At 33.1% G+C, this 24,907-nt stretch overlaps 1 protein-coding gene, 2 long non-coding RNA genes and 2 other non-coding genes across 6 annotated transcripts; 2 read left to right on the forward strand and 3 right to left on the reverse strand.

The window, feature by feature from the left end:
* Positions 1–1,650: 1,650 nt before the first annotated feature.
* TRNAY-GUA lies at positions 1,651–1,745 on the forward strand. The gene is made up of 2 exons: positions 1,651–1,687; positions 1,710–1,745. It is a non-coding gene; the product is annotated as a tRNA-Tyr (tRNA).
* Positions 1,746–1,805: 60 nt separating this feature from the next.
* Positions 1,806–1,877, reverse strand: TRNAD-GUC. Its single transcript has one exon. It is a non-coding gene; the product is annotated as a tRNA-Asp (tRNA).
* A 3,183-nt stretch (positions 1,878–5,060) lies between these two features.
* On the forward strand, positions 5,061–12,043 carry LOC109180821 (dynamin-related protein 1A). The gene is made up of 16 exons (XM_019330533.1): positions 5,061–5,398; positions 6,046–6,109; positions 6,193–6,297; positions 6,545–6,646; positions 7,203–7,253; positions 7,360–7,421; positions 7,593–7,683; positions 8,006–8,070; positions 8,250–8,444; positions 9,934–10,053; positions 10,252–10,322; positions 10,425–10,650; positions 10,769–10,819; positions 11,025–11,253; positions 11,413–11,552; positions 11,651–12,043. The coding sequence occupies exons 1-16, from the start codon at positions 5,270–5,272 to the stop codon at positions 11,777–11,779; spliced, it is 1,830 nt and encodes a 609-aa protein (XP_019186078.1). The 5' UTR covers positions 5,061–5,269; the 3' UTR covers positions 11,780–12,043.
* On the reverse strand, positions 11,943–12,546 carry LOC109180823. Its single transcript, XR_002054128.1, has 2 exons — positions 12,478–12,546; positions 11,943–12,108 (listed from the first exon to the last, which is right to left on the reverse strand). It is a non-coding gene; the product is annotated as an uncharacterized LOC109180823 (long non-coding RNA).
* Positions 12,547–16,747: 4,201 nt separating this feature from the next.
* LOC109180772 lies at positions 16,748–18,764 on the reverse strand. Of its 2 annotated transcripts, XR_002054113.1 has the most exons (3): positions 18,164–18,764; positions 17,376–17,562; positions 16,748–16,834 (listed from the first exon to the last, which is right to left on the reverse strand). It is a non-coding gene; the product is annotated as an uncharacterized LOC109180772 (long non-coding RNA). The 2 variants fall into 2 exon arrangements; XR_002054112.1 differs by lacking the exon at positions 16,748–16,834 and having other exon boundaries at positions 17,320–17,562.
* Between the last annotated feature and the right edge of the window lie 6,143 nt (positions 18,765–24,907).

Genomic DNA, 24,907 nt, shown 5'->3' on the forward strand with positions numbered 1-24,907 from the left:
TAACAAGATTCTACAGGATTTCATGTGGAAAAATGAAGTGAGAAACGTTTATCATTTAAATGGGAATGCGAATTTTCTAATTTTCACCTAGGCGCTAAGGTTGGGAGAATTCTACAAACACCTAAACACCCATCCTCCCCGATCTTATGATGAGTTAATGGGGACGGTCAATCGTAGAAGCGAATGAGGTCAATAAGAAGAAGAGAGAAGATGATGAGGGAAATGGAGGAGGAAAATATTAGAAAATGGGCATGACCAACCAAGCGTCTAGCTCAGGCTCAATGAAGAAGGGAGGTAGAGACTATTTTCCAAAATGACTCCACTCATTTCTTTGGTCACTGTAATCTTGAACCAGGTTGAGGAGATGGGGATAGTGTAGTATCCAAAGGAATGCATGAAGGTTTTCCCAAAACTGGACCAAACTAAATATTGTCAGTTCCACTAGTAGGTTGGTCACAACATTGACAAGTGTATCGTTCTGAAGAACCAGATAAAAAAACTCATTTAAAATGGATACTTTACCCAACTTCAAAAGCCGCCAGGGTTAAAAGAAAAAAAAAAAAACACATCAACAACAAGACCAACCCAAAAATGTGTGCTGAAAGGGTGAGGGCTCTAAACCATCCACTTCTGGCACAAAGAATAGGAAGTTTGGCAAGACTACATAGGAGGAAGAAAATGAGTTGGAAGAAAAAGCCACATAATGCAAGAAGTAAACCATCCACATCATATGCACTAGACTGGTGGAGGGTGATAAATGCATAATTGTTCATATTTATACCTCATACTTAGTCTTATTTTGCTTATGAAGCGTTACAATTGTGTCTAAAATGATCCTTATTTTCTTCATTTGATCAATTAGGTACAATTCATTATCTTTGAGTAGAAGTGTGATTTTTGGATGCATTTAGAGTCAATGAGAGCGAAGAAGAAGGAAGAAGGTAAGAAGATGGATAAAATATTTCAAAGAGAGCAAAAGAGATGTGTTTTCAATGGTCTTGAGCATATGAGAAAATCAAGGCAAAAGTGTAGCAAAAGAATAAGAAGTTGAATTTTCACACAACATGACCAATGATCAATATTTTGACCATATCTCAGCGTAGAAATGTCCAAATTAAGTGATTCTTGTGCCTGACAAGGTCAAGACATTTGTAATGTTTTAGCCTCTAACCTTATCTAATATTTTCCTAGTTTCAAAAAAAAAAAAAAAAAAAAAAAAGATTCACCTCTATCGCGATTTTTTTTTTTTTAAAATTAGAATATGATAAACGCTAGTCGCAAGTGTTAATCTTTCATTCTGTTGTTATTGCTCTTATGAAAATCTTGTTCTTGAGTTATTTTTTTGCTCTGAAGTGTTATAGAAGTTGAAGATGTAGAATGTCAACCGCCGATTAAAATAAATGAGACCCAAAAAATAAATGTTATATTAATTTTTTAAAAAAATACTAATCTAATTGGTCGAAGTAAATACTAAAAATTAATGTCACTGTTCACTTTTTAAATTGGCCAGAATTTGTCACTTAATGGATGGACGTGTAGCTCTCTACGGTGGGCGGTGCATTCGCTTTGAGTCCCCCAGCATATTAGCATTAGTAGTCTTTGTCCTATTTATCATAATAAATAGCAGCTGTTGGGAGCTCAACCATATATCCGACCTTAGCTCAGTTGGTAGAGTGGAGGACTGTAGTTGGAGACGTTCCTGGCGGGATATCCTTAGGTCGCTGGTTCGAATCCGGCAGGTCGGAATTTTGTGTGTTAAATTTATCCGTTTATTTAAACGCAAGAAATCCAAAATTTATTGAAAACGCCGTTGCCGGGGATCGAACTCGAGTCACCCGCGTGACAGGCGGGAATACTCACCACTATACTACAACGACTTCAATGTTATAACCTCTTACATAATAATAATATATAAATGATTGAAAGAGCCATCCGTCAAGTTGGATTTACTAAACTACTAGAGTATGATGCGGGACATATCAAGCAAAATAGCATCAAACACATTGGTTATATTTATAACCAAGAGAACCTAAATTCTAATAAATGAAGTAGTTTTAACACTTTCATGACTATTGGCAAAGTTGATTTGAGCATTTCAATATTTTTTATGATCAAGTTAAAAGTAGATACAACTATATTAAAAAAGAGAATACATCACACATGCAAGAGTGATAAAGCTAAACATCAAACGCATAGTGGACCCAATGTCTTTAAGCAACCAACATAGTACAAACAATGTCTTTTACCTAGTAAAAAACCCTAGTAACTACAATTAAAGCCAACTTGGTCCCCATTGAATACATTCGAAGCACCACAACCCCACATACGAACAATACCCCAGGTCCCCACATAAAATCTTATTTGGTAACATTTCGTACTATCACAATCCCACATATAACAGACAATAACGCATGTCCCCACATGCAAACCAAATTTCTTATATATGCACATAAACGCATAAATAACTAACAAAAAAAATCGTACTTGTATTGTAGTTCGAAACAACATTTCTTTTTGAACCCATTATAAATAACAAGACCAACTTGACTTTATGTAGAACACTGTTGTATGGTTATGATTTTGGGTTGAAATTCAGACGAATTCTCAACATTTAGGTCATATAGTTTGCGATTAGGGTTAGCTTTTAGAAATTGGGGTTTTTTTTTTTTTTTCTTTTTCTTTCTTCGTTCTGTAAACTAAGGGAACATCTAAGATGAAAATAGACACCCGAGAAGGCAAAGACAATGAAATTACATTTTTTATCTTCATTTTTAACGTCTATCAAACGGCTATTTTGGCTGAGGACTAACTCGGTGAGAAATTGCATAGCCGAGGATGAAATTGGACAATTTTAGAAGTCAAGAACCAAAGTGGTGAAATTGTAATAGTCGAGGGACCAATTCGGATACTAACTCCAAATTTCTACTTGAAACTATCAAAGAGTTTCGGTTCGTAAGGGGTCTCGATGCAAAATAAGGACTTTCATATGGTAATGCTTACCAAACCACCATATCCATCATATATTCAATTTACCTTGTCTCTAAAGAGTTATGAGCAAGAGATATAACTTGAAGCAAGAAATAGTGAGCAATCAATTAATCATGAACAAGCTTATTACGACGATTGTGGATGTGGAAGAGATAGAAGTAGTCACTTTAACTCAAGAGGAAAGAAGATTTATTTATGTTGCCAATCAAAGCCAACCTCATAGACACTTGACCTTAACCTTATCTATGACCGAGGAGAAGTAGTTGATGCACTTCTTCCTCCCAACATAAATAGGGTAGCCAATATAGGTAAATGGCAACGACCGTTACATACATTATGTGGTATCCAAAATCCCCCTGATCACTTGGGGTGAAGTATGAAGGTGCATGTTGAATGCACTCTTCTGGAAGCTCACCAGCTGCTCCGAAATCTCATCATACTCCTTAAGCGCACCAACGACCTTGTACTCTAAACTTGTATTGAACACTACAAGTAATACAATCGCTTAATTCATTGTTTGTTTACTCTTACATTCATAGTTAATTTTTCAGTGATACATTCGATTAATACTGTTAGTATATTTATATAGAAGTTAATGGTGTGCATATTAGATGATTTCTTCTTATGCCTTACCACATTTGGGGTTGCATCATGCATAGGGATGGCAACGAGGCGGGGCGGGGCGGGGCCCCGCTACCCTGACCCCGTCCCCGTCCTCATTCCCCGTGGGGATTTGAAAAAATTTTCTGTCCCTGTCCCCGCGGGAAATTTGGCAGGGACGAAGAATCCCCATCCCCGGACAATCCATAGTTAAAGTGTCAAACTAGTACAATTTTTAAAAATAAAAGAAAATTGAAATTCATAAATGAAAAATTCAACATTCAATAATAATATATAATATATTTGAATATATACACAATATTAGTATGGCAATGATTTATGTAATTATGTTCAAAATTTAAATATATATATATATTCTATATAATATTCAATATACACAGTACACCATGCTTTATGTAGTTATGTTTAATTACATACATTCTAGGTAATATTCAATATAAACAGTACACAACAATGCTTTATGTAATTAACTAATTATGTTTAAATCAATAGTACACTGTATTAGCGACATGTAGAAAAAACTCTAATAATCTATTATCTTTATCTAATTTCTAATTCCTAAAATAATATAATATAATATTATATATATATATATATATATATATATATATATATATATATATATATATATATATAAATCAATAGTACACTGTATTAGCGACATGTAGAAAAAACTCTAATAATCTATTATCTTTATCTAATTTCTAATTCCTAAAATAATATAATATTATATATATATATATATATATATATATATATATATATTATTCGAGGGCGGGGCAGGGCGGGGAGGGGTATCCCCGTCCACGCCGGAGAATTTCACAAATTCCCCGTCCTCGTCTCCGATCCCCGAATTTTTTTTCGTCCCCGTCCCCGTTCCCAACGGAGGCGGGATCCCCGACGGGGATGAGGCACATTGCCATCCCTAAAATCATGCATGTGCTTGAGTAACTTTCGAATGACATTTTGCCTTTGCTTGAACAATCGTATCCATTAACAAAAAGTCGTGTTGTTGTTTACGGGCAAAACTATCACTAAAAATGTAATAATTTTTTTGTTTGTTTGCTTTTTTTTTTGTTTTTTTTTTTTGTTTTTGTTTGTTTGTTTGTTTGTTTTTTTTTTTTTTTTTTTTTTTTTTTTTTTTTTTTGTAAAGACAGTCATGATTAACTAAATAAGTACAATATAGACCCATCAAAACAAAGATAGCTAGCCATGACCACTTCGTTAGGTCTAATTTTGACGATAAAGGAAATCGGCTATGGTCACCTTCACAAGGTGTATAATTTTTTCAACTTATAAAACCTAATTACACTAATTTGTAGATTTAAAGAGGCAAAGTGAACACTTTTTCCACAAAATAAACATAATATTACAATTTACCATTGCAACTTATTTCACCTTTGGTGATATATTTCATTTCTGTTCGCAAAGGACCCTTCCTTCGTTGATTTTGGTAGATACTAGATAGTAAATATACGCGTAGCATAATGAGTAAACGAAAATAGAAAACAGAAAATTGCCGTCATTTCAAACTTCAAACTCTTCGTTCGTCTCTTCAATCGCACTCTTTGAGGGAGTACATCTTTCAACTCGCCGGGTGGAGTTTATTGAGTGGTTGCCGAGTCAACTCGTCTCCGATCTCTGAATCCGGCCGACACTATGGAGAACCTGATTTCGTTAGTGAACAGGTTGCAGAGAGCTTGCACTGCGCTTGGTGATCATGGCGAAGACAGTGCCTTGCCTACTCTCTGGGACGCCTTACCTTCTATCGCCGTCGTTGGTGGCCAGGTCCACAGATCTCCTGCACCTTTCGAACAATTAGTCTTCAAATTATATATTCATTGTTATTATGTTTCTTTGGCAAATTTGAAGTATTGGCTGAGGATAATTTTGATTTGAATTCCTAGTCATCTTTAGTTATGTATGGACTGCTTTGGACTTTGGTATTTTTTGAACTTGATATCAGATCTGGAATTCCTATCCTGTAGTTCTTTCAATTCCTTCTAGGTTACCTTCGTTTTTTAAAGTATATTCAGATGTTAGATTCCGCTGAGAATTTTGATTCTGATTAGAAGTTATCAGGTTGGTCACTTGGTCAGGATTGACTGTGATGGATTTCTTATGCTACTACATGTTGGGAAGTGCTTCGTACACACCTCAAGATGTTTTACGAGCACTTTTCTTATCCTCACATTCCTATTTAGGCAGTTATTTTTCATTCTAGATTAATAGATTTCTAGGTCTAGGGTGGAATGAAACTTTATGTTGATAATTTGGAGATGTAACCTTATAGTGTAGCTGCCAAACACAAAGTTGTCACCTGATCTGATCTCCATTATCCACACATTACAATCTATCTCTGCAGTTGTTTTCTAATTCATACTTTTCATTGTGTATGGTCATGCATTGCTCACTCTTTTATGCACATTCTACAGAGTTCTGGGAAGTCTTCAGTGCTTGAAAGCATTGTTGGGAAGGACTTTTTGCCTCGTGGATCTGGTAAGTGGTGCAGTTAAGATGCCATCTTCTAGATATGGCTCAATTGATACAGATCTGTAAAATAATTATTCTCCTGTCTGCAGGTATTGTGACCCGTCGTCCGCTTGTCCTACAGCTTCATCGCTTAGATGAAGGTCGAGAATATGCAGAATTTGGGCACCTTCCAAGGAAAAGATTTACTGACTTTGGTGAGTCCTACAACAAGTACTAAAGTAGCAATTTTCCTGGATTTATTTACTTGCCAGTGTGTCAGGGCTATTTGAGAATATTACCTTCCTTTTCTGTTTTTTTTTTTTTTTTAAATAAAAATATATTTAGTCTTGTTAAAACGTTCAAGAGCATTTCTTTTTGGTAATTTGTTCACTTGTTCAGTTGTTCCTGAAATTGTTTATGGCTCTTCTCAAACATAGAATCTCAATCTGTAACTGTATGAAGGTGCTGTAAGAAAGGAGATTGCTGATGAAACTGATCGAGAGACGGGCCGTTCTAAAGCTATCTCAAGTGTTCCAATCTATCTCAGTATATATTCTCCTAATGGTAAGTACTACTACTACTACTACTATTATTATTATTATTATTATTATTATTATTATTATTATTATTATTATTATTATTATTATTATTATTATTATTATTATTAAATACTACTCTAATACTACTGCTACTAACCTTACTACTATTGGCTTTCTCATTTTCCCCTCGCAGTGCATTCTAACTTTAGTTTAATGGAGTGGTACATTTATTTATTTTTTAAGAGCAAAAGCATGTGATTTGATTGGATTTTATTATCTTTGCTCTTTTATTTTTTGGTGCACACTTTGGGCTAGTTAATTCATCTGCTGTTTACTTCTTCCTTTGTGCCCCTTCTGAACTTTTTTATCCTAAACTGGTGATTTAACACTAATTTCTAATCCTACATGAACCTTGATAAATATGCTGTTTGGTTCCCAAATTGCAATTCCTAAATGAATGTTCTGTATTAAATAACTGTTGATGGAGTTGTAATGGGACCATGTGGTTGCATTTTTCTACATTTAAATAATAATATACAGATGTCTGAAAGGCTGCATTTTACTCTCTTTTGCTGTGGCAGTTGTGAACTTGACATTGATTGATCTTCCTGGACTTACTAAAGTAGCTGTTGGTGAGTTTATCAATTTCCTCCTACTTGCTTTTTCTACCCTGAGGATTGATTATTTTTATTTAAAGACTAAAAGATTTCCCCCGCCCCTAACATTGAATCTTGATAGAGGGCCAGCCTGAAAGCGTTGTGCAGGACATTGAAAACATGGTTCGTTCTTATGTTGAGAAGGTATGTTTACTCAGTTCTAGTCCTCCCGAAAGTGCATGCAAAATGAAATTTATTGTTCTATTTAGTAATTTTTCCTTTTGACTTGTTTGTTGAATATCAATACAGTTCACTATTTCTGAATTTTCTATGTGAGGGGAACATTCAACTTTATTTTTTATCGTCATATTGCAGCCAAATTGTATCATTTTGGCAATTTCTCCGGCCAATCAAGATCTTGCTACATCAGACGCAATCAAGGTTTCTCGTGAAGTAGACCCAAAGGGTATTATACTGTTGCTTGTAGTCTGTAGACTGCATACTTCTTTGAATCAGGACCCACACATATCATTTCTAAATTCTTTGACACCTTCAAGTAGAAATATGACTGAATTTTATAAGTTTTTTACATGTAAAGTTATATACAAGGGGACACATTCTGATTAGCCGTGTATGACCTCAAATTTTGTCTTTCGGCTCTATTATGGAGAGACTTACTTTGTCTTCTCTAGTGCTCATATTTAGTCTTTTTACATGATATTCCTTTTCCCTAGAATTATGTTTTATTTTATTGATTAATATTTTTAAATCTGAAAAACTTACTTTAGGGGACAGGACATTTGGAGTTCTCACCAAGATTGATCTTATGGACAAGGGTACTGATGCAGTTGATGTAAGCTCCCAAGACTCATCTTCTGTGTGCTGAGTTTATCTGTTTCCATTCATGTTTGTTTGGTTGTGCTTTTCAGATCAATTGTCTGTTGCTTTATCTTTTATTTAGCAATATGTAATTGAGAAAATTGAGTTATGTGTTTATTACAGTTAATAAGAAATAAATATTCTTATTTTCAGATCTTGGAAGGAAAAGCATACAAGCTACAGTTTCCGTGGATTGGTGTTGTCAATCGTTCCCAACAGGATATAAACAAGAATGTTGACATGATTGCAGCTAGGCGTAGAGAGCGAGAATATTTTTCTAGTACACCTGAGTACAAGCATCTTGCTCACAGGATGGGCTCAGAACATCTTGGCAAAGTTCTATCAAAAGTGAGTAGTTTCATACTTTGCACATATTGGCTCTCATGAGGTTTTCAGAATTTTCATACTGTTATTGCAAAACTCTCTTCTCATGAAGCATTTTAGGGCTTCTTTTGTATCAGAAATTTGTTTACTTTTTCTTCTACTGTCTCAACTTTCATTTTCCATTAGAAAATGTGAAAACATGTTCATAAACTGTTTCCGAGTTCTGTAAACAAAATACTTGTACAACAAAAAATGGAAAATAAAAAAAAATAAAGATCTTATAAGAAGTCAATGTTGCTGCCTCCACTACCATAAACACACTCTGATAGTAACTATTTCTAGTTTTTGTCTTGCGACTATTAGATTACTTCCACCTTTAGTCCCCAAGTACTATTTTTGTCACATTTGTACACTATTTTTTTTTTTTTTTCCGCATTTAGTCTTCCTAACGAAATTTTGGAAAATAACCATTGGAATGCCATTGTATTTCTAGTTCAAAATCATATGTTTTCTTCCCTAAAGCATTGAAGTATTCAAGCCGGTATGGTTTTGAACTGAAAATTGACACATTTTGGCTATTTTCTACTAAATGGTCTAAAGCATTGAATGTGGCAAAAAATGAAAGTTATTCTCTGAATGTGGCAAAAATAATAGTTTGGGACCAAATGTGGAAATAATCTAATAGTCGTGCAGGCGAAAGTCAAAATAATTCCTCTTAGAGCCACTTCACCTCCAAATCTAACCCCCATTTACCAGCAACATCAGAAAACACTCTCAGATACTTATGTCCTAATACATCTTGCTTTTACTGACTGGATTAGTTACGCTTGCTGCCTTGTACAATCCCTCCTAAGTTAATAAGTAAACCCCTTTCCCTAGTCCTACCTACCACCAAAACCTTTACCTGTACTTCATTACCACTGGAATTTATAGCCTCCTTCACCACCACTGAAATCTACTTGTACAGCAAGCAAGCAATAATAATAATGATAATAAAGAAGAACACAGATGGGATCTTAGATCTGCATTGAGGACAACAATAAATTGGAGAAGTGACTGCTAGAGCTGGTCAATGAAATGGATAATGAAATAAAAGAAAAAGGCTGAGAGCTTGAGAAGGATGGAGATGGGTGAAAGAGAGACTAGAAGAGAGGAGCTTAGCATTTTTTTTTAAGAAATAAAAAAGAAAACACTATAGACCCATGGTTCCTATATGGAGAATATAGATAAGTTGTTTTCCAACTTCCTTCACAAATGTGGAAAATTGGAGTATTTGTTTTCATTTTCCAATTTGGAAAATAGTTAAACTTGAAGAGAACTATATTTTCCATTTTCTATTTTCTAATTTTCTGGACAACTCTGTTTTTCATTTGCTAAGGCATATAGCTTCCCTTGGTTGTCAGGTGCTGTAACTGAAGAGTTCTCTGTTTCTTGTGCCTTTGCTATTTGATTTTGTTAGTTCCTAATATTTTTGGATTGTGCAATGACCTGTCTTTTATTTGCAATACATTAGCATCTGGAGTCTGTCATCAAGTCTCGGATCCCTGGTCTTCAGTCTCTTATCAGCAAAACTATCATTGAGCTAGAAACTGAGTTAAGCCGTCTTGGAAAGCCCATTGCCACTGATGCCGGAGTAAGAATGCTTTCAAAGTTTTATCTTTTTGACTTCTTTTTGTTAGGGACTGAACATTATTGAACCAAAATTGTGCAGCCCACAGTGTACAGTGTACTCTTACATCACTAAGCATAATATTTTAAAGCCCATATTAAAATACTGCTTGTGCTAAAGACACTATATAAAGCATTTCTTATATCTTCTCTTCCATTACAGGGAAAGCTATACATGATCATGGAAATTTGTCGCATTTTTGATGGAATTTTCAAAGAACATCTTGATGGAGTGTAAGTCATCCATGTAGTTTGTGTTAATCTCCTTACATATGCTTGACTTATTTATTTATTTATTTTCCATTGCCTCTGTTAAATGACCACTTCATTTTGTAGCCGGTCAGGTGGTGATAAAGTTTATAATGTCTTTGATAATCAACTCCCTGCTGCGTTAAAAAGACTGCAATTTGACAAGCAACTCTCAATGGAGAATGTGCGTAAACTTATAACTGAAGCTGATGGATATCAACCCCATTTGATAGCTCCTGAACAAGGATATCGTAGACTCATTGAATCTTCAGTTGTTTCTATTAAGGGTCCAGCTGATGCTTCTGTTGATGCAGTATGCATTTAATCCTGTTACACACAGCTTCTATTACTTTTGATAGCTCTGTCTGGGAAGTTCAGTTTCACAATTGGACCAACAAATTGCTCATTCATTTTTCCTGAAATGATTTTAGGTTCATGGTATACTGAAGGATCTGGTTCACAAGTCAATAAGTGAAACTATGGCAAGTTCTGATTTTCTATTTCTGATAATTTCATTAATTTGAGATTTTTTTCATCATTGCAAGCCTACTCTTATTTCTTATTCTTGCTTGATTTCTGATGCATTGAAATGATTTTCTATTTTACATACTTAACTATCATCCTAGGAAGTAAAAAATCAAAAGAGAACATATTGAATCTTGATGAAATATTCATACTCTTCTGCAGGAGTTGAAGCAGTACCCTTCTCTTAGAGTGGAGGTCAGTAATGCGGCTGTTGAATCATTAGAAAGAATGAGGGATGAAAGCAAGAAAGCAACTCTACAGCTTGTTGAAATGGAGTGCAGTTACCTGACTGTAGATTTCTTCCGAAAGCTTCCTCAAGATATTGAGAAGGGTGGAAATCCAACCCATTCAATTTTTGATAGATACAACGACTCCTATCTCCGGAGAATTGGTAAGCTGCAGATATTTCCTTAGTATTATATTCAAAATTTTCCATACATTGCTTCACTTAAAATTCAAAGCGATCTTTATAATTACTGTATTTGTTCAACCATTATGGTTTTTTTGTTAAATTCTCTCCTGCCCATATCTCACTGGCATCCTTGAACAGGATCAAATGTTTTGTCTTATGTCAATATGGTTTGTGCAAGTTTGAGGAATTCCATTCCGAAGTCTATTGTTTATTGTCAAGTACGAGAGGCCAAACGCAGTTTGCTTGATCATTTCTTCGCTGATTTAGGCAAAAAGGAGGTAAGAATTTTTGTACCACATATTTGCTTCTCAACCTGTCTCTTTCTTTAGGACATGGGATCTGTTATATGCACATTCAACCCAATCCAATTTTGCAGGGTAAACAACTAGGTAAACTTTTGGATGAGGATCCAGCGGTTATGCAGAGACGTATCTCTTTGGGAAAGAGATTGGAGCTGTACAGAGCTGCTCAAGCAGAGATTGATTCCGTCGCATGGTCAAAATAAACATGAACTCTTCTTATCTCAAGCAGAGATTGATTCTATTTGTTGGGATTGGGATAGTGTTAAGAGACGTTTGATTCTTTGCCTCGACATCTTGTCTTCCTTAAGCAGCTATCTCACTATCTGCTGACGATTTTCCAGTGCTAAAAAGTAAAAACAGAATGTATTTTTTGGAACAAGGCTATTGTATCAGTGTTAGTTTTAATACATATACTGACATATTGAGTGTATAAGTATAATATGTTTGTGGATTTCAAAGGCTTTTTTACAGTTGAAAGGGTCTGCTGAATATCTCTAACCATCTGGTTGGTTAACGGAATGATAATTCTAGTCTTAGTTAATTCTGGAGAATTACTGTTCTTGGGTTTACTTGAATTTGAGAACATATAATTTCTATTTTGATTGCAAAGAGGATTTAAATTCGGAAAATACTATTTGAGAACATGGACTCCTATTTTTTTATGCCCAACTTTTACTTTCTCTTATAAATCTTTGATGTAGACATTTTTTTGAACTCACGTGATGAAAATATCTAATCTTTATTTGTCACATTATGAAGTAAAAGTGAGAGAAAAATTTAGGAGTAAAAATGAGAGTAGAATTTAGGAGTAAAAATGAGAGTAGAACTCTTTAAATTTGGGACTTCCTCGAGATTGTAGTTCTGAGATGATATGGAAATTAGACTAGTTGGACATGACTACTCTTGGTAATCTTATTCTTAACAAGGTGCATGTGCGCACACTTGTATGCTATTAGTCTAATTTAGTAACTTCACAGAGTTAATTACTGATTTGATCCCTCGACTATGAGGATTTCACCAATTTGATCATCGACTATCAAAAGTTCTCAATTTAATCCCCCGACTATGCTTCTTTAACACGAAATGGTCCTCAGTTTAATTTTCTGGTCAAACTACAAGGGTAAATTTGAAATTTTGAAAAATCAACTTACATATCTAAACAACATGAATGCAGAATGGAGAAATTCCAAATTTACCCTTGTTTATTATTATTATTATTATTATTATTATTATTATTATTATTATTATTATTATTTATAACAATACATATCTAAAAATAAAAATATAATAAGTCTCAATTAGGGTTATATCCTTGATTTATATCCATTTTTTGTATGCTAATAAAGGTATGCGTTTTTCATTAAATGTTGTACACTTCAATTATAATGGACAAAATTGTCTCTACCACATTCTTGTTAGATAAAAGTACCCTAACACCGTTATTATTTATTATTTAATTCTAACTTTCATAACTCTATCATTATTATCATATACATATATCTATGATATCTTTTTCCTATTCTTTAATTATCATTTTATTAAAATCATTATATAATTACTTTAATTGTTGATTATATTTTAATTAAATTTCTATGTGAATGGTAAATCATATATGTGTGTGTACATACATACATACATACATACATACATACATACATACATACATACATACATACATACATACATACATACATACATACATACATATATATATATATATATATATATATATATATATATATATGGTTCCGGATCAGGTGAGGACCTATCCTTAGGTGAGGACGTGAGGACTAATCCAGATCATCCATTTTGAGTGATCTAAAGGCTACGACAAAACCAAAATGCGCTGCCCAAAAAAGTGGGATGGATGCACAACAATTACACTATGAATGCACAACAAATTAGGACAGAATGCACAACAAACTGAGAACGAATGCACAACAAACTGAGTACGAATGCACAACAAAATGAGTACGAAAAATTAAATTCATTGCATATAATTAGGGAAAATGGCACTTTTTCCCCCTGAGTTATATACTTATAGTCATTTTTCCCCCTCAATTATTTAGGTAAGCACATTAGCCCCCTCAATTTTTCTAAAAGTGGTGATTTTTCCCCCTGATATATTAAATTGACATTTCTACCCTTAAAGTAAACATTTTATTTATTTTACTTCTCCAACAAATTATCGCGTATACGTAGGGATGACCACGGTTCAGATCAAACTGAACCAGACACTATAGCAATTGAATTAAAAGTTTCCAGTTATGATTAAGATCTAGAACCTAATATTTGGATTTCAATTTATTAAAATTATGAATAAAAAAAATTGGATCTTGAACCGTGAATCGGCGGTTCTGGATCCGGTTCGGGATTTTGAACCATCTTTATTTTAAAATTTTATTTTTTATTTTAAATAGTCTAAATTCAACAATAAATGTATTTTATTTTTTCAGTTCGGTACATGAATCGTCTGTTTCGGTTCGCGATTTTAATAAACTATAAATATCGAGTTTCGATTCTAAATTGTAATTGGAATATTTCGGTTTGGTTGCTATAGTGTTTGTTTGGTTTGAACTAAATTATTGTCATAATTTGTTAGAGAAGGAAAATAAATTAAATATTTATTTTAAGGGTAAGTATGTCCATTTAACATTTCAGGGGGAAAAACAGCCACTTAAATAATTCAGGGGGAGAAAGTGCTATAAGTATATAACTTAGGGGGAAGAAGTGCCATTTTCCCCATATAATTAAATCACAGCCGTTGACTTAATTAAATGAAAGGATCAGATTAGTCCTCACGTCCTCACCTAAGGATAGGTCCTCACCTGATCCGGTATATATATATATATATATATATATATATATATATATATATATATATATATATATATATATATATATATATATTAAAGCAAAACAATAGGAGCAAAAAATTCCGGCCCAAACAATACTACATCGTTTTGAAGAGTATCAAATATTTATATCATTTTGCTTAAAAGAACGTGTAACTCAGCTCATCGGTTACAAAAAAAAGATTTAAACTAAATATTTTGTTTCTATTTATTTTACGCCCAAGATTTTTTTATAAGCCAATCAGATTTAATTTATAAGTTTAAGCCGGTGGTACTCTTCATTTTCCCATATAATATTTATGGTGAAGAGCCGGATTTGTTTTTCCAAAGTCATTGAAGACCAATCGATTTCTGTCCTTTCGTTAACTAACGATAGGGAAGTAATTATATCTAAACATCCTATATATACATCACTTTCTCTTCAATACAAAGACTATCAAAGTTTCAGTCTTCAATACAAACACTAGGTCATGCAAGGCAGCAGTGATACCAGACTCGCCGGAAAGGAAACAGTGGGAAAACGTCTGTATGAGGTGTGGCCGCCGAAACTTCCATATCCAAAAAAGCTTCATCACAAATCAGAGGCCCTTTTTCATGACCAGAAGGTAAGTTTTTTCATAACCAGAAGGTAAGTTCTATAAATAAATACTATATGTTCTATTGTTTTATGTATATTGTCAAGCTTGAGAAAGGGGTTGATTTGTAAAGAGTGAAAAGAGTTAAAGATTTGTGAGATTTTTTTGGTCACTGCTATTTTGAAATAAATTATAAATTATAGATTAAATGGAAAAAACAAAATAAAGGGAGAAATATAATTAGCATTTCATATATTTACTCCACAGCAGTTGCAGGAGCACATGGAAACCAATGAAACTATAGGTAGAGGAGAAGCATATACTCAAAAGATGAAGGAGCTGATCCATTACTAGATGGGAAAGGTATACACTTGATTTTATGCATTTTTACTTTCTTTGTTAGATTAGCATAAGCACATAAATAGCATCTACCCTACCATGAATGACACAATGAAATGAATTGATTTGGTGAATAATCTTTTTATTTATTTATTCTTTATACTAATCTGCTTACTTTTTTTTGAAAACCTAATCTGTTTATTTATTATACTAATAGTATACTAAATAATCTTTTTTTTTTTTTTTTTTTGTCTTAATAAACTAATCTAATCATTTTTTGTACTAATCTGTTTACTCTACTGTGAATTCTCAGACACAAATTGTTATCCAGAAAGAAGCAACTATAAAAGGTACCTGAGTGCAGCACCCCTAACTAAGAGGAATACATTAACTAAAAAAACCAGGCAAATGACCAGGTATACAATAATGGGAAATAAAAGGGTCCATCAGAGGTACATAATTTCATATTTTTTTAGACAAATTTTCACCACTCATAAATAGTATAGAGATGGAATTGATAGAGATTAGTAGTATCTCAAAGATCCTACAGCCAGAAGATGAAATAAAAGGGTACAACAGGCAAATGACCAGGTATACAATAATCGGAAATAAAAGTGTACAACAGAGGTACATAATTTCATATTTTTGAGACAAATTTTCACCACTTATAAATAGTATAGAGTTGGAATTGATAGAGATTAGTAGTATCTCAAAGATCCTACAGCGAAGTTGAACATGACACTGATGGAAGTCATTCAGTGAAAAGTGTCTTCTGGATGAATTATCATCCACACAAAGCTCAAAAAAGAATAAACAGGTGACTATGAAGTTGGAAACTCTTCATGTGACCTAGAGTAGTTTGGTTTTTGAAAAAAATTGTTTTGGTAATGGTGGGATGTGAAACAATAATCAGAACTGTATTTTGCCCTGTTTGACATCTACAACATTATCTAAGTTTGAACTATTGGTTTCTACATGACAGATTTATATTATCTATGTTTTTAGGTGCAGATTCAAGAAAGTAGCTGAACAAATGGCATAAACAAAGATTCAAGGAACATGCTGGAAAGACAAAATGTTAACAGATTCTAGATATGACTACTATGTATTGGCAATGTGTAACTTAGGCCAAAAAATTGCTATATACAATCTACACAAAGAAGCTATTCAATAGCGACAGCTATCAATCTCAAAAATGCCAACTAAACAAATGATTTCACATATCAAATAGAGGTTAAAATTAACAGATCATTTGTAGCCTGGCCTAAGATTAAATAAAATCAGCCAGTTTAAAGTAAGATATCATTTCAGGCAGCAACAAAAACTAAAAGAATTTGAAGTTGTCAAAATTTTACTTCAAATTTGGCATCAGAATTATCATATCATCATTTGCCATCAGTTAAATTGTTCTGTACAATAATTGCATCAGGAAATAAAGCTTGATCATTTGCCAAAGTCTTAAAAAATTGATATACTTGCAAAAATTATACTGGAAAATAAAGTAAATTTGACATCAGAATTAAAATATCATCATTTGCCATCCATTCAACTGCTGTGTACAATAATGGCATCAGAAATAAAACTTTCATCATTTGCCAAAAGCTTAAAAAATGTACAAATCAGTAAACAATAACAAAATAATGGGAACAGCTGTATTAATTAGATAAAAATTGAAGAGTCATACTAATTACTATAGATCATGCTATTTACAGTCAAAACATTAATGCAAAAGGGTTGGATATATGTGTAATGTTGGATAAATGTGTACAAGGATATTGAATAAGATTATGAATTAGCTAAGAAACAAGGATATTGAATTAAGGGTAAAATAAGAGCATTAGCTAAGAAACAAAAAACACAAACGGAATAGTGGTGAATGTGAACTTGAATCTGGACTGTGCAATGGAATATATGATATGAACTATTTCAGGAACTTAGAATGTACCTAAGTATGTAGACGGTGTATCTTAGTGATGTAGTAAACTCGGATGATCTAAATAAAAGCATTTGTGTTTCTATAATTTCTTTACCTTAAACTTGAGTTACAACTAAAACCACTGCCTTATAGCCTTAAACAAAAAAACAAAAACATAAATGCTAAATTAAATGTAGCGAATCATATAAGATTGTAAGTGGAACGAATTATCTCCAAATGCAATGCTTCTCATTGATCCAAGCTAACTTTATCATCACAACATGGTGGTTGATTCTCTTAACCTGCATATAATTAAGATAATTAGTTCACTGACCTATTAACAATCAAAGTTAATTGAAATGATTCAATATAATGTGCATAATTATATCGAACTTGATCATTCACATGATACACAAAAGCATCTAACTTCAAACAACAGTTTGTAATCAACCACCATAAAATGTATAGAGCCAAGAGTCCCCAATATGAACCATAAACACATCTCAAATTAAATATTACATTTAAAGAACAGATTTGTAAGCATGTAATAACATATATCCATTTAAACTATAGATGATTCAAACACTTCTACTCTGCCTGTAGTACTCCAACACATTTCTCAAAGCCACATAAAGCCAAAATAAAAAAGATGATCCAAGATTCATACTAAATATTTATGAAAATCAGTAAGTAAACAATCAAATAAAAAAGCCCTAATCGACACTTAGCTTTAAGTAGATCTGTGCGTTCTTGAGTGACTTTACAAGTTAAAAAAAAAAAAACAAACAAACAAATATGTACTCAGATCTTACATGCATGTGTTCGGTCTTTTATATATATACAATATATAAGAAATAAAATTCAACCAGTATAGGAAATCGTAGAAACTGAGTAAACAGTTACCCAAATCTTAAAGCCCTAATCCATTCTTATCTTTTCAATTAGCTCCCAGACTTCACTCCGTTAGCGTTTTTAGGTGACCATAGTAGTTCAAAAGAGCAGATCTGTACTCAGAAGACATGCATGATTTCGGTCTTCCCTATACAAACAATTTAGAAGAAATAAATTAGTCACGAGATATTACTCAAAGCATAGAAATGAATTTTAGCCTGAAATCAAACGAGAAAATCAGTAAATAAACACTCAAATAAAATTGCCCTGAACCACACTTAGCTGTAGATCTCCCAGCCTTCCCTCCGTAGTCGTTCTTAGATGAGTCTGGGTTTGTAGATATCAATATCGCGAAAGATGATACACTGTTGCGAAGATTGGGTGAATCTACTAAAATCGCACAAATGTGGACCTCAACATAGAACATATAAGGATCGTGTTCGAAATTGGAGAAATGGAGTAACTGGGATTGCTCGATCTATCTGCGACCTCAAGTATCCGGTGTTTCAAGTATATTAGAGTGAAAGAACAGAAAAGGTGATGGATTTTAGGCGTAATTTGGTAGTCCGAGCGAGAGAGATGATACAATGGTGAATGGCGATTCTACAGCCTTCTCTCTATTTTTATTACACTAATATTACTTTATATATATATATATATATATATATATATATATATATTGGTTGTCCATCTCTAATTCAATACACCTGTATAGCATTACTGTATATATATATATATTTAGTGTTGTAATTTATTTTCTTCAAATTCTGAATATTTTAAATATAATTTTATAATGTTGATGTCATGATGTGTATAATAATTTCTTATACATTAAATATTTCATCTGAGCATCTTCGTATTAATTCTAAAATCAACACTCAAAGCGATAGAAATTTTACACAATATTTACCATCGTATACTCTGACAAGTCTCGAGAGGCAGCGAGAGATAGTACACGAATGACTGGATGAGCAAAGGAAAGCATACATCTGCCTTCTAGATAGTTCCGATTATATATATATATATATATATATATATATATATATATATATATAGATGATATACATTAGATATATACATATACGTCTAATGTATACGGTACACATTTAATTGAATTTGTAAGTATTCTTTTTTTTATCTGTATAAATAAATATGTATAAATATATTGTTATTTAATTAGTAATCTATTTAGTAATTATTATATCATGAAATTTAATTATATAGTATACTTTGGACGTATAATATTTATTTAATTATTTGTTTTTAGATAATGAATTTAAAGAAGATTATTATAAAGAAGTTACTTATCTTGGACGGACCAATATGACCTATCAAAAATCAAGATCATGTACAAAGTAAGTATACGAGACGGTTGAGTGAACAAAGTTTAGCAATGGATAGTTGCTGAAGAAGAAAATCTTGAGTTGTAGCGGAAGAGAGAAGAGAATGACAGACGGTCTCAGGTATCCACTTAATGAAGAATGCCAAACGTTTAGTGCTTTTTATATGTAGTGTTAGGGTTATGTTGTGGTCGGGTTTGATTTATTAAAGTAGTTGGACTTAAAGAGAAAAGATTTAATTTTGGTCCCAAAAAGTCCTTCTATATAGTACGGAAATAAATTTCAAATTGAATTAGATTGTATATTGTAAACGGGCCTATATTGCTTTCATCCAATTAAACATTTTTTTTTCTTAAAAATTTATGCATGTGTATGTATGAATAGAATTATAATTGTATTTTTTTAAATTATTGGGTCTTCTTTATAAAATTAAAAAAGGTGACCGTCATGGTGAATAATAGTCATTAATATTTGAGTAATGATAAATTTAGAGAACTGTTTTCAATGGTTGTAAAAAATTAATTTTATTTATATTGAGAAATTGAAATAGAAATAGTTTACGAATATATTGAAATCACTTTATATTAATTTATATAATTCAATTTAACTATGATTAACTTCTAAATTAAAGGGTAAACAAATATTTTTGAACTTACATTTCTTATTGACCGAAGAGAAAAATATTAACTAGGTCAGTACGTGTTTTTTTTTTTTTTTTTGATTCAATATGCAATTTAAATATAATTTTATAATTATTATTTACTCCTGTATAAAAATAATAAATTAAATTATATTTAAATTAACTTCGAATTTATAAGTTAACACAGTCAAGAATAAGGAACTCAACTTATAAATCTTAGAAGTTAATTTTCCAAATTGAGTATGCTGTGAATTAGTGCATTTTTAGAAAGCTGAGCAATGGTACAAACTTTAAAAATGAAGTCAACTTAAAAATTAGGCACAAATCAATTAAGTAAAACCCATTGCATTCCAAAACAAAATTGATGAAAAATTGGTAATTTGTACATGGTTTTTGTACATGATCAGTTGTATGTGGCTGCATCTAGAGTTAACAATCCAAATGGTCTGAAATTATTGATAGTAAAAGACTCAAGTACAACTATTACATCAACCACTAACGTTGTATATCATTAAGTTTTCAATAATTTTTAATTTTGTAAAGGTTTCTTTTTTAATACCATAACATTAATTTCAACTATTTATAATATACCATTTACATCTTTTTTTTTTCTGTTCAATTTCCAAAAACAATTAATTTATATATTATAAATTATAACCGAATTAGTTCATACAATTTATAACATAACATCCACACAATTAATACACATTTTAATTTACATCCCGTGCATCGCACGGGACAAATACTAGTATATATATATATATATATATATATATATATATATATATATATATATATATATATATATATATATATATATAGTGAAAGGTTCCCGTGCGGTGAATGCTTCCCGTGCGAATGTGCGGTGGATTAATGTGCGTGAGATTTGTACTCAATGTGCGTTAGTGTTGTGCTTAATGTGCCTGAGATTTGTACTTAATGTGCGTGAATGTGTAAAATGCAGCAGAAAATATTGATGTCAGCTTCTTCCCCATCCCCAGTAGCCATTTGCCCCCTCCCTGATGATGATGATGCGGAGGCGGGCTATGGTGGTTAAAAATTATGGAAATAATACAATAGAAATCCACACTTAGCTGCTGTGCAAATTTTACTGTGCGTGCGTCATTTATATAAACATTCAACTGCACTGAAGGTAGCTAATAATCCAGAATCCATGGCCAAATTGAAGGAAGAAGTAACAAGAAGCTTGGGCGTTAATGTGTGTGAGTTTCTGTTCTGCTTCCTTCTGAGCTCGTAATTCTAAAATACGCACGCACATTAAGCACAAATCTCACGCACATTAAACACAATACTTAGGCACATTAAATACAAAACTCACGCATATTAACATGACGCACACTAAGTACAAATCTCAGGCACATTGAGTACAAATCTCAAGCACATTAAGTATAAACCTCACGCACATTAATCCACCGCACATCCGCACGGGAAGCAACAAATGCACCTGATCCCTTCTATATATATATATATATATATATATATATATATATATATATATATATGCATGCACATGCACCGATATATGTGATCGGGTACTAGATTAGTATTATAGATATTTTATTTATTTATTGTAAAAATAAAGGATAAATTATATCAAAATTGTTTACATTATTAATAAACAAAATATAAATTGTGTTCATCTCTATAGTTTTCAAATACGATTATTAAAATTTATTTCTTGGAATTGCAAAATATAATTTGAACTAATTATTTATATTTATCAATTTTTTAATGTTGGGCATAAATTTGGCGCATCGCGCATACAAAATGCTAGTATTATACATAAATATTATAATAATTAATAACTTCAACTCCTCAAGTCCTCAAACCTCAACTCTAAGTCGTAAGTCCCAACATTTGGTCTTTTAATAATTCTTATTTTTCAAATATTAACTATGCAGATGGATGATTCTTCATCTTGTCATCAACAAAACACTTCAAGTAGCACTCCAAGTGAGCCAACTGAACAATCAGTCAGGCAAAAAAGGAAACGTTCAAATAGTGGACTTCCACCAAAATCGAAATGAATACCGAATCGAAGCCGAACTGAACGGAAACTGAATCAAACTCTATTGTTAAACCGAATAGTTTAATTTTTTAAAAATCAAAAAACCGAAACCGAAATCCGAAACGCCCACCCCTAGTGGACTCTATAGGCAACGTATTCACTTGCTGGTGTTTCCTTATTTGTTACTATTGGAGTGATGACTTGATCACTTCAACTTCGACTATATCGCCTATTAAGCCCAACAAGGGTGTTTAGAGTGGTCAGAGTTGTGCTTGTTAGGCCTAATTTATCAAAAGTGTCATGGTAGAGTACATTAACATTGCTTCATGTGTCGACGACGACGAGTATCCTCATCATGTATAACTATTAGATGACCACAAAAATAACTGAGGGGGTGCAGTGTAGCCTTCGAGTAGTTGGTCCTTAGCCATATACCCGCAATCTGACCCTCCAAACATGACCTTCACCTTAGGGAGCTTGTTCATAGCCTCTCTCTATTGACTGAATTCAAGTTTAATTTGTCATGGTTGCCTCCCTTTCTCTTCCAAATGTTGACCCCTTCCAAATGTTGACCTGTTGGGGTGGGGATCTCTTTTATCCTTTTTGATCATCACCTTTTGATGTGGATCTTTCGGGGATGAATTCAAGAGTCGATTCACCAAAGAGTCCTCCGGTTGTCCGATCTTTTCCTCACCAAAACAGCAGGAATAACAATTACGGTTTATGAGTGTTGGAGATGAAATTGGTTGATGTAGGGGTTAGATTTGGGATTATTTTTGTGTTTTCTATAAAGATATTTCCGCCACACCTTGTTCTTAGGTGATAAGGAATGGATGGCACCACAAGATTGGTATTATCTTGATAAGCCTAAAAGAACATACATCTCCCAAATCACATGAGAGAAAACAAAATGCCTTAGCATTTCTTTCATTCAACTTCATTCATCTCTATCTCCCAAATTTTGATTGTGTTTAGTCTTTATATAGGCATGTACATCACTTTCTAACACTCCACTATTGATTGAAATGAAATACCAAGAATCTAAAACATACCAAGAGTCACTCCAAACATTAAAAGAAAGTAAATGAGCCATAATTTGTCCATGTTGAGTTGATTTGAGGTTGTCTTTTCTTCTCCCCTGGTATCCACGAAATTTGGGACCTTTCAAATGATTTTGCCACTTGTATTAGGCCAACATGATATTCTATTTCAGCAGCATGGTAAATTCTTTTGCCTTCTCCCCTTTTTATTTAAGTTAATTTGCATTAATTAAGACAATTAAAACTCTAGATGGTATTTATTATTGTGGGATGTGTCCTCATCACCTTTCTTATTAATAGGGCGATGAGGCTTTGCAACCTTGCACATACTTCGGTGGAATGTCTAGTTCTTTTGTGGAAATCACAATACTGGATGTGGTCATCATCGTTCCAAATGTCATTGTTTTGCACCGTACCATTACTTGGGTGGGGTCCTCTCAAAGTTAAATTTGATTCAATGTGCCAGAAGTCTTTTATCAATTATTTTGATTCGGTCCTCAACCAAACTCCTCTCTCCCATCTTGTGCCCCTTCCTCTTCTTGGCTTGTAAAACGTTCTTATTGTTTATAAATCGATTAACTTGAGCCATGGTTACAATAAGAGATAGACATGTTCAGATCCAAACTCTTGAACATGCATGTTGCTTGTTGCTTGTAGGGAATTCATGAATAGGATTTGGGCCATAATATTATCCATGGGTACTGATAGGATATATATTGGTTTCGACTCCCTTGTACGTGAGTATTCTCGTTTTGTAGTCGGGTCGGGGTTAAACGGTTCGAGTCAGTGGGTCAAAGTCAAGGTCAACGCTTGGACCTCTAAATAAGGCCTTAACCTTCCATTTTAGGGGGCTTTCCCCTTCCTTCCCACTAGAGACTCTCTCTCTTGATTGTACAACTCTCTCCCCTTTCTACAATGAATAAAAGAACATCATTGAGATACATTTTTGGGGCTTCTTCCCTTTTGTTCATGCAGTCTACATACACACTACATACGTACGAAATACGTGAAGCAATTTGTAGTATCAGGTACAACTCATTGTACTTCAGTGTTCTACTCCATGAGATTAATGAAGCTGATTACAAAGTCGCTTCGTAGCCCCATAAACTAATCCAGAATTCTTCTAGCGTTCCTAATAACATGTGACATTATCACTATGTCATCAACTTTGATCATTAGTTTTCACTTAGTATGAAGCGAGATGCGTATAGGAGTCACAAACTCTGTTGTTCTTTATTTATGGGGTCTTCACTTCTTTTGGTATCTAAGCTCACATGATGTGGGGGAGATAGAGAGATTTCACTAATACTTCTTATATCATAAGTGCTTCATCTTCCATGGAGTTTTTATTGTATGAAAATTTTCCTGCATCTCTTGAATGTATGAAATATATTGCACAATGATGGCATCACCGCTATCTATGACTTCCTTGACTCAAGGTCTTAGGTAGTCTTTATGGTGTAATTGGATCAAGAAAAAGTGAGTAAAGCCATGAAATCCCGGGGCTTCTGGATTCATGCTCATGAATTTAAAAATTATTCTCTATGAGATTCTCCAACCAAGTTCTATGGATTCTTGAGTTTTGCTTTGTTGCAGACTTTGGCTTTGCTTGATTATTGGTGGATCCACTGATTATGCCCATAACAAGTAGCAACCACTAACATAATTCATTAACAGCTAACCACTATTCAATTTGCTAACTGTTAC

The sequence above is a fragment of the Ipomoea nil genome, unplaced genomic scaffold, assembly GCF_001879475.1.
Source record: "Ipomoea nil cultivar Tokyo-kokei standard unplaced genomic scaffold, Asagao_1.1 scaffold1034, whole genome shotgun sequence".
Lineage (NCBI taxonomy): Eukaryota > Viridiplantae > Streptophyta > Magnoliopsida > Solanales > Convolvulaceae > Ipomoea > Ipomoea nil.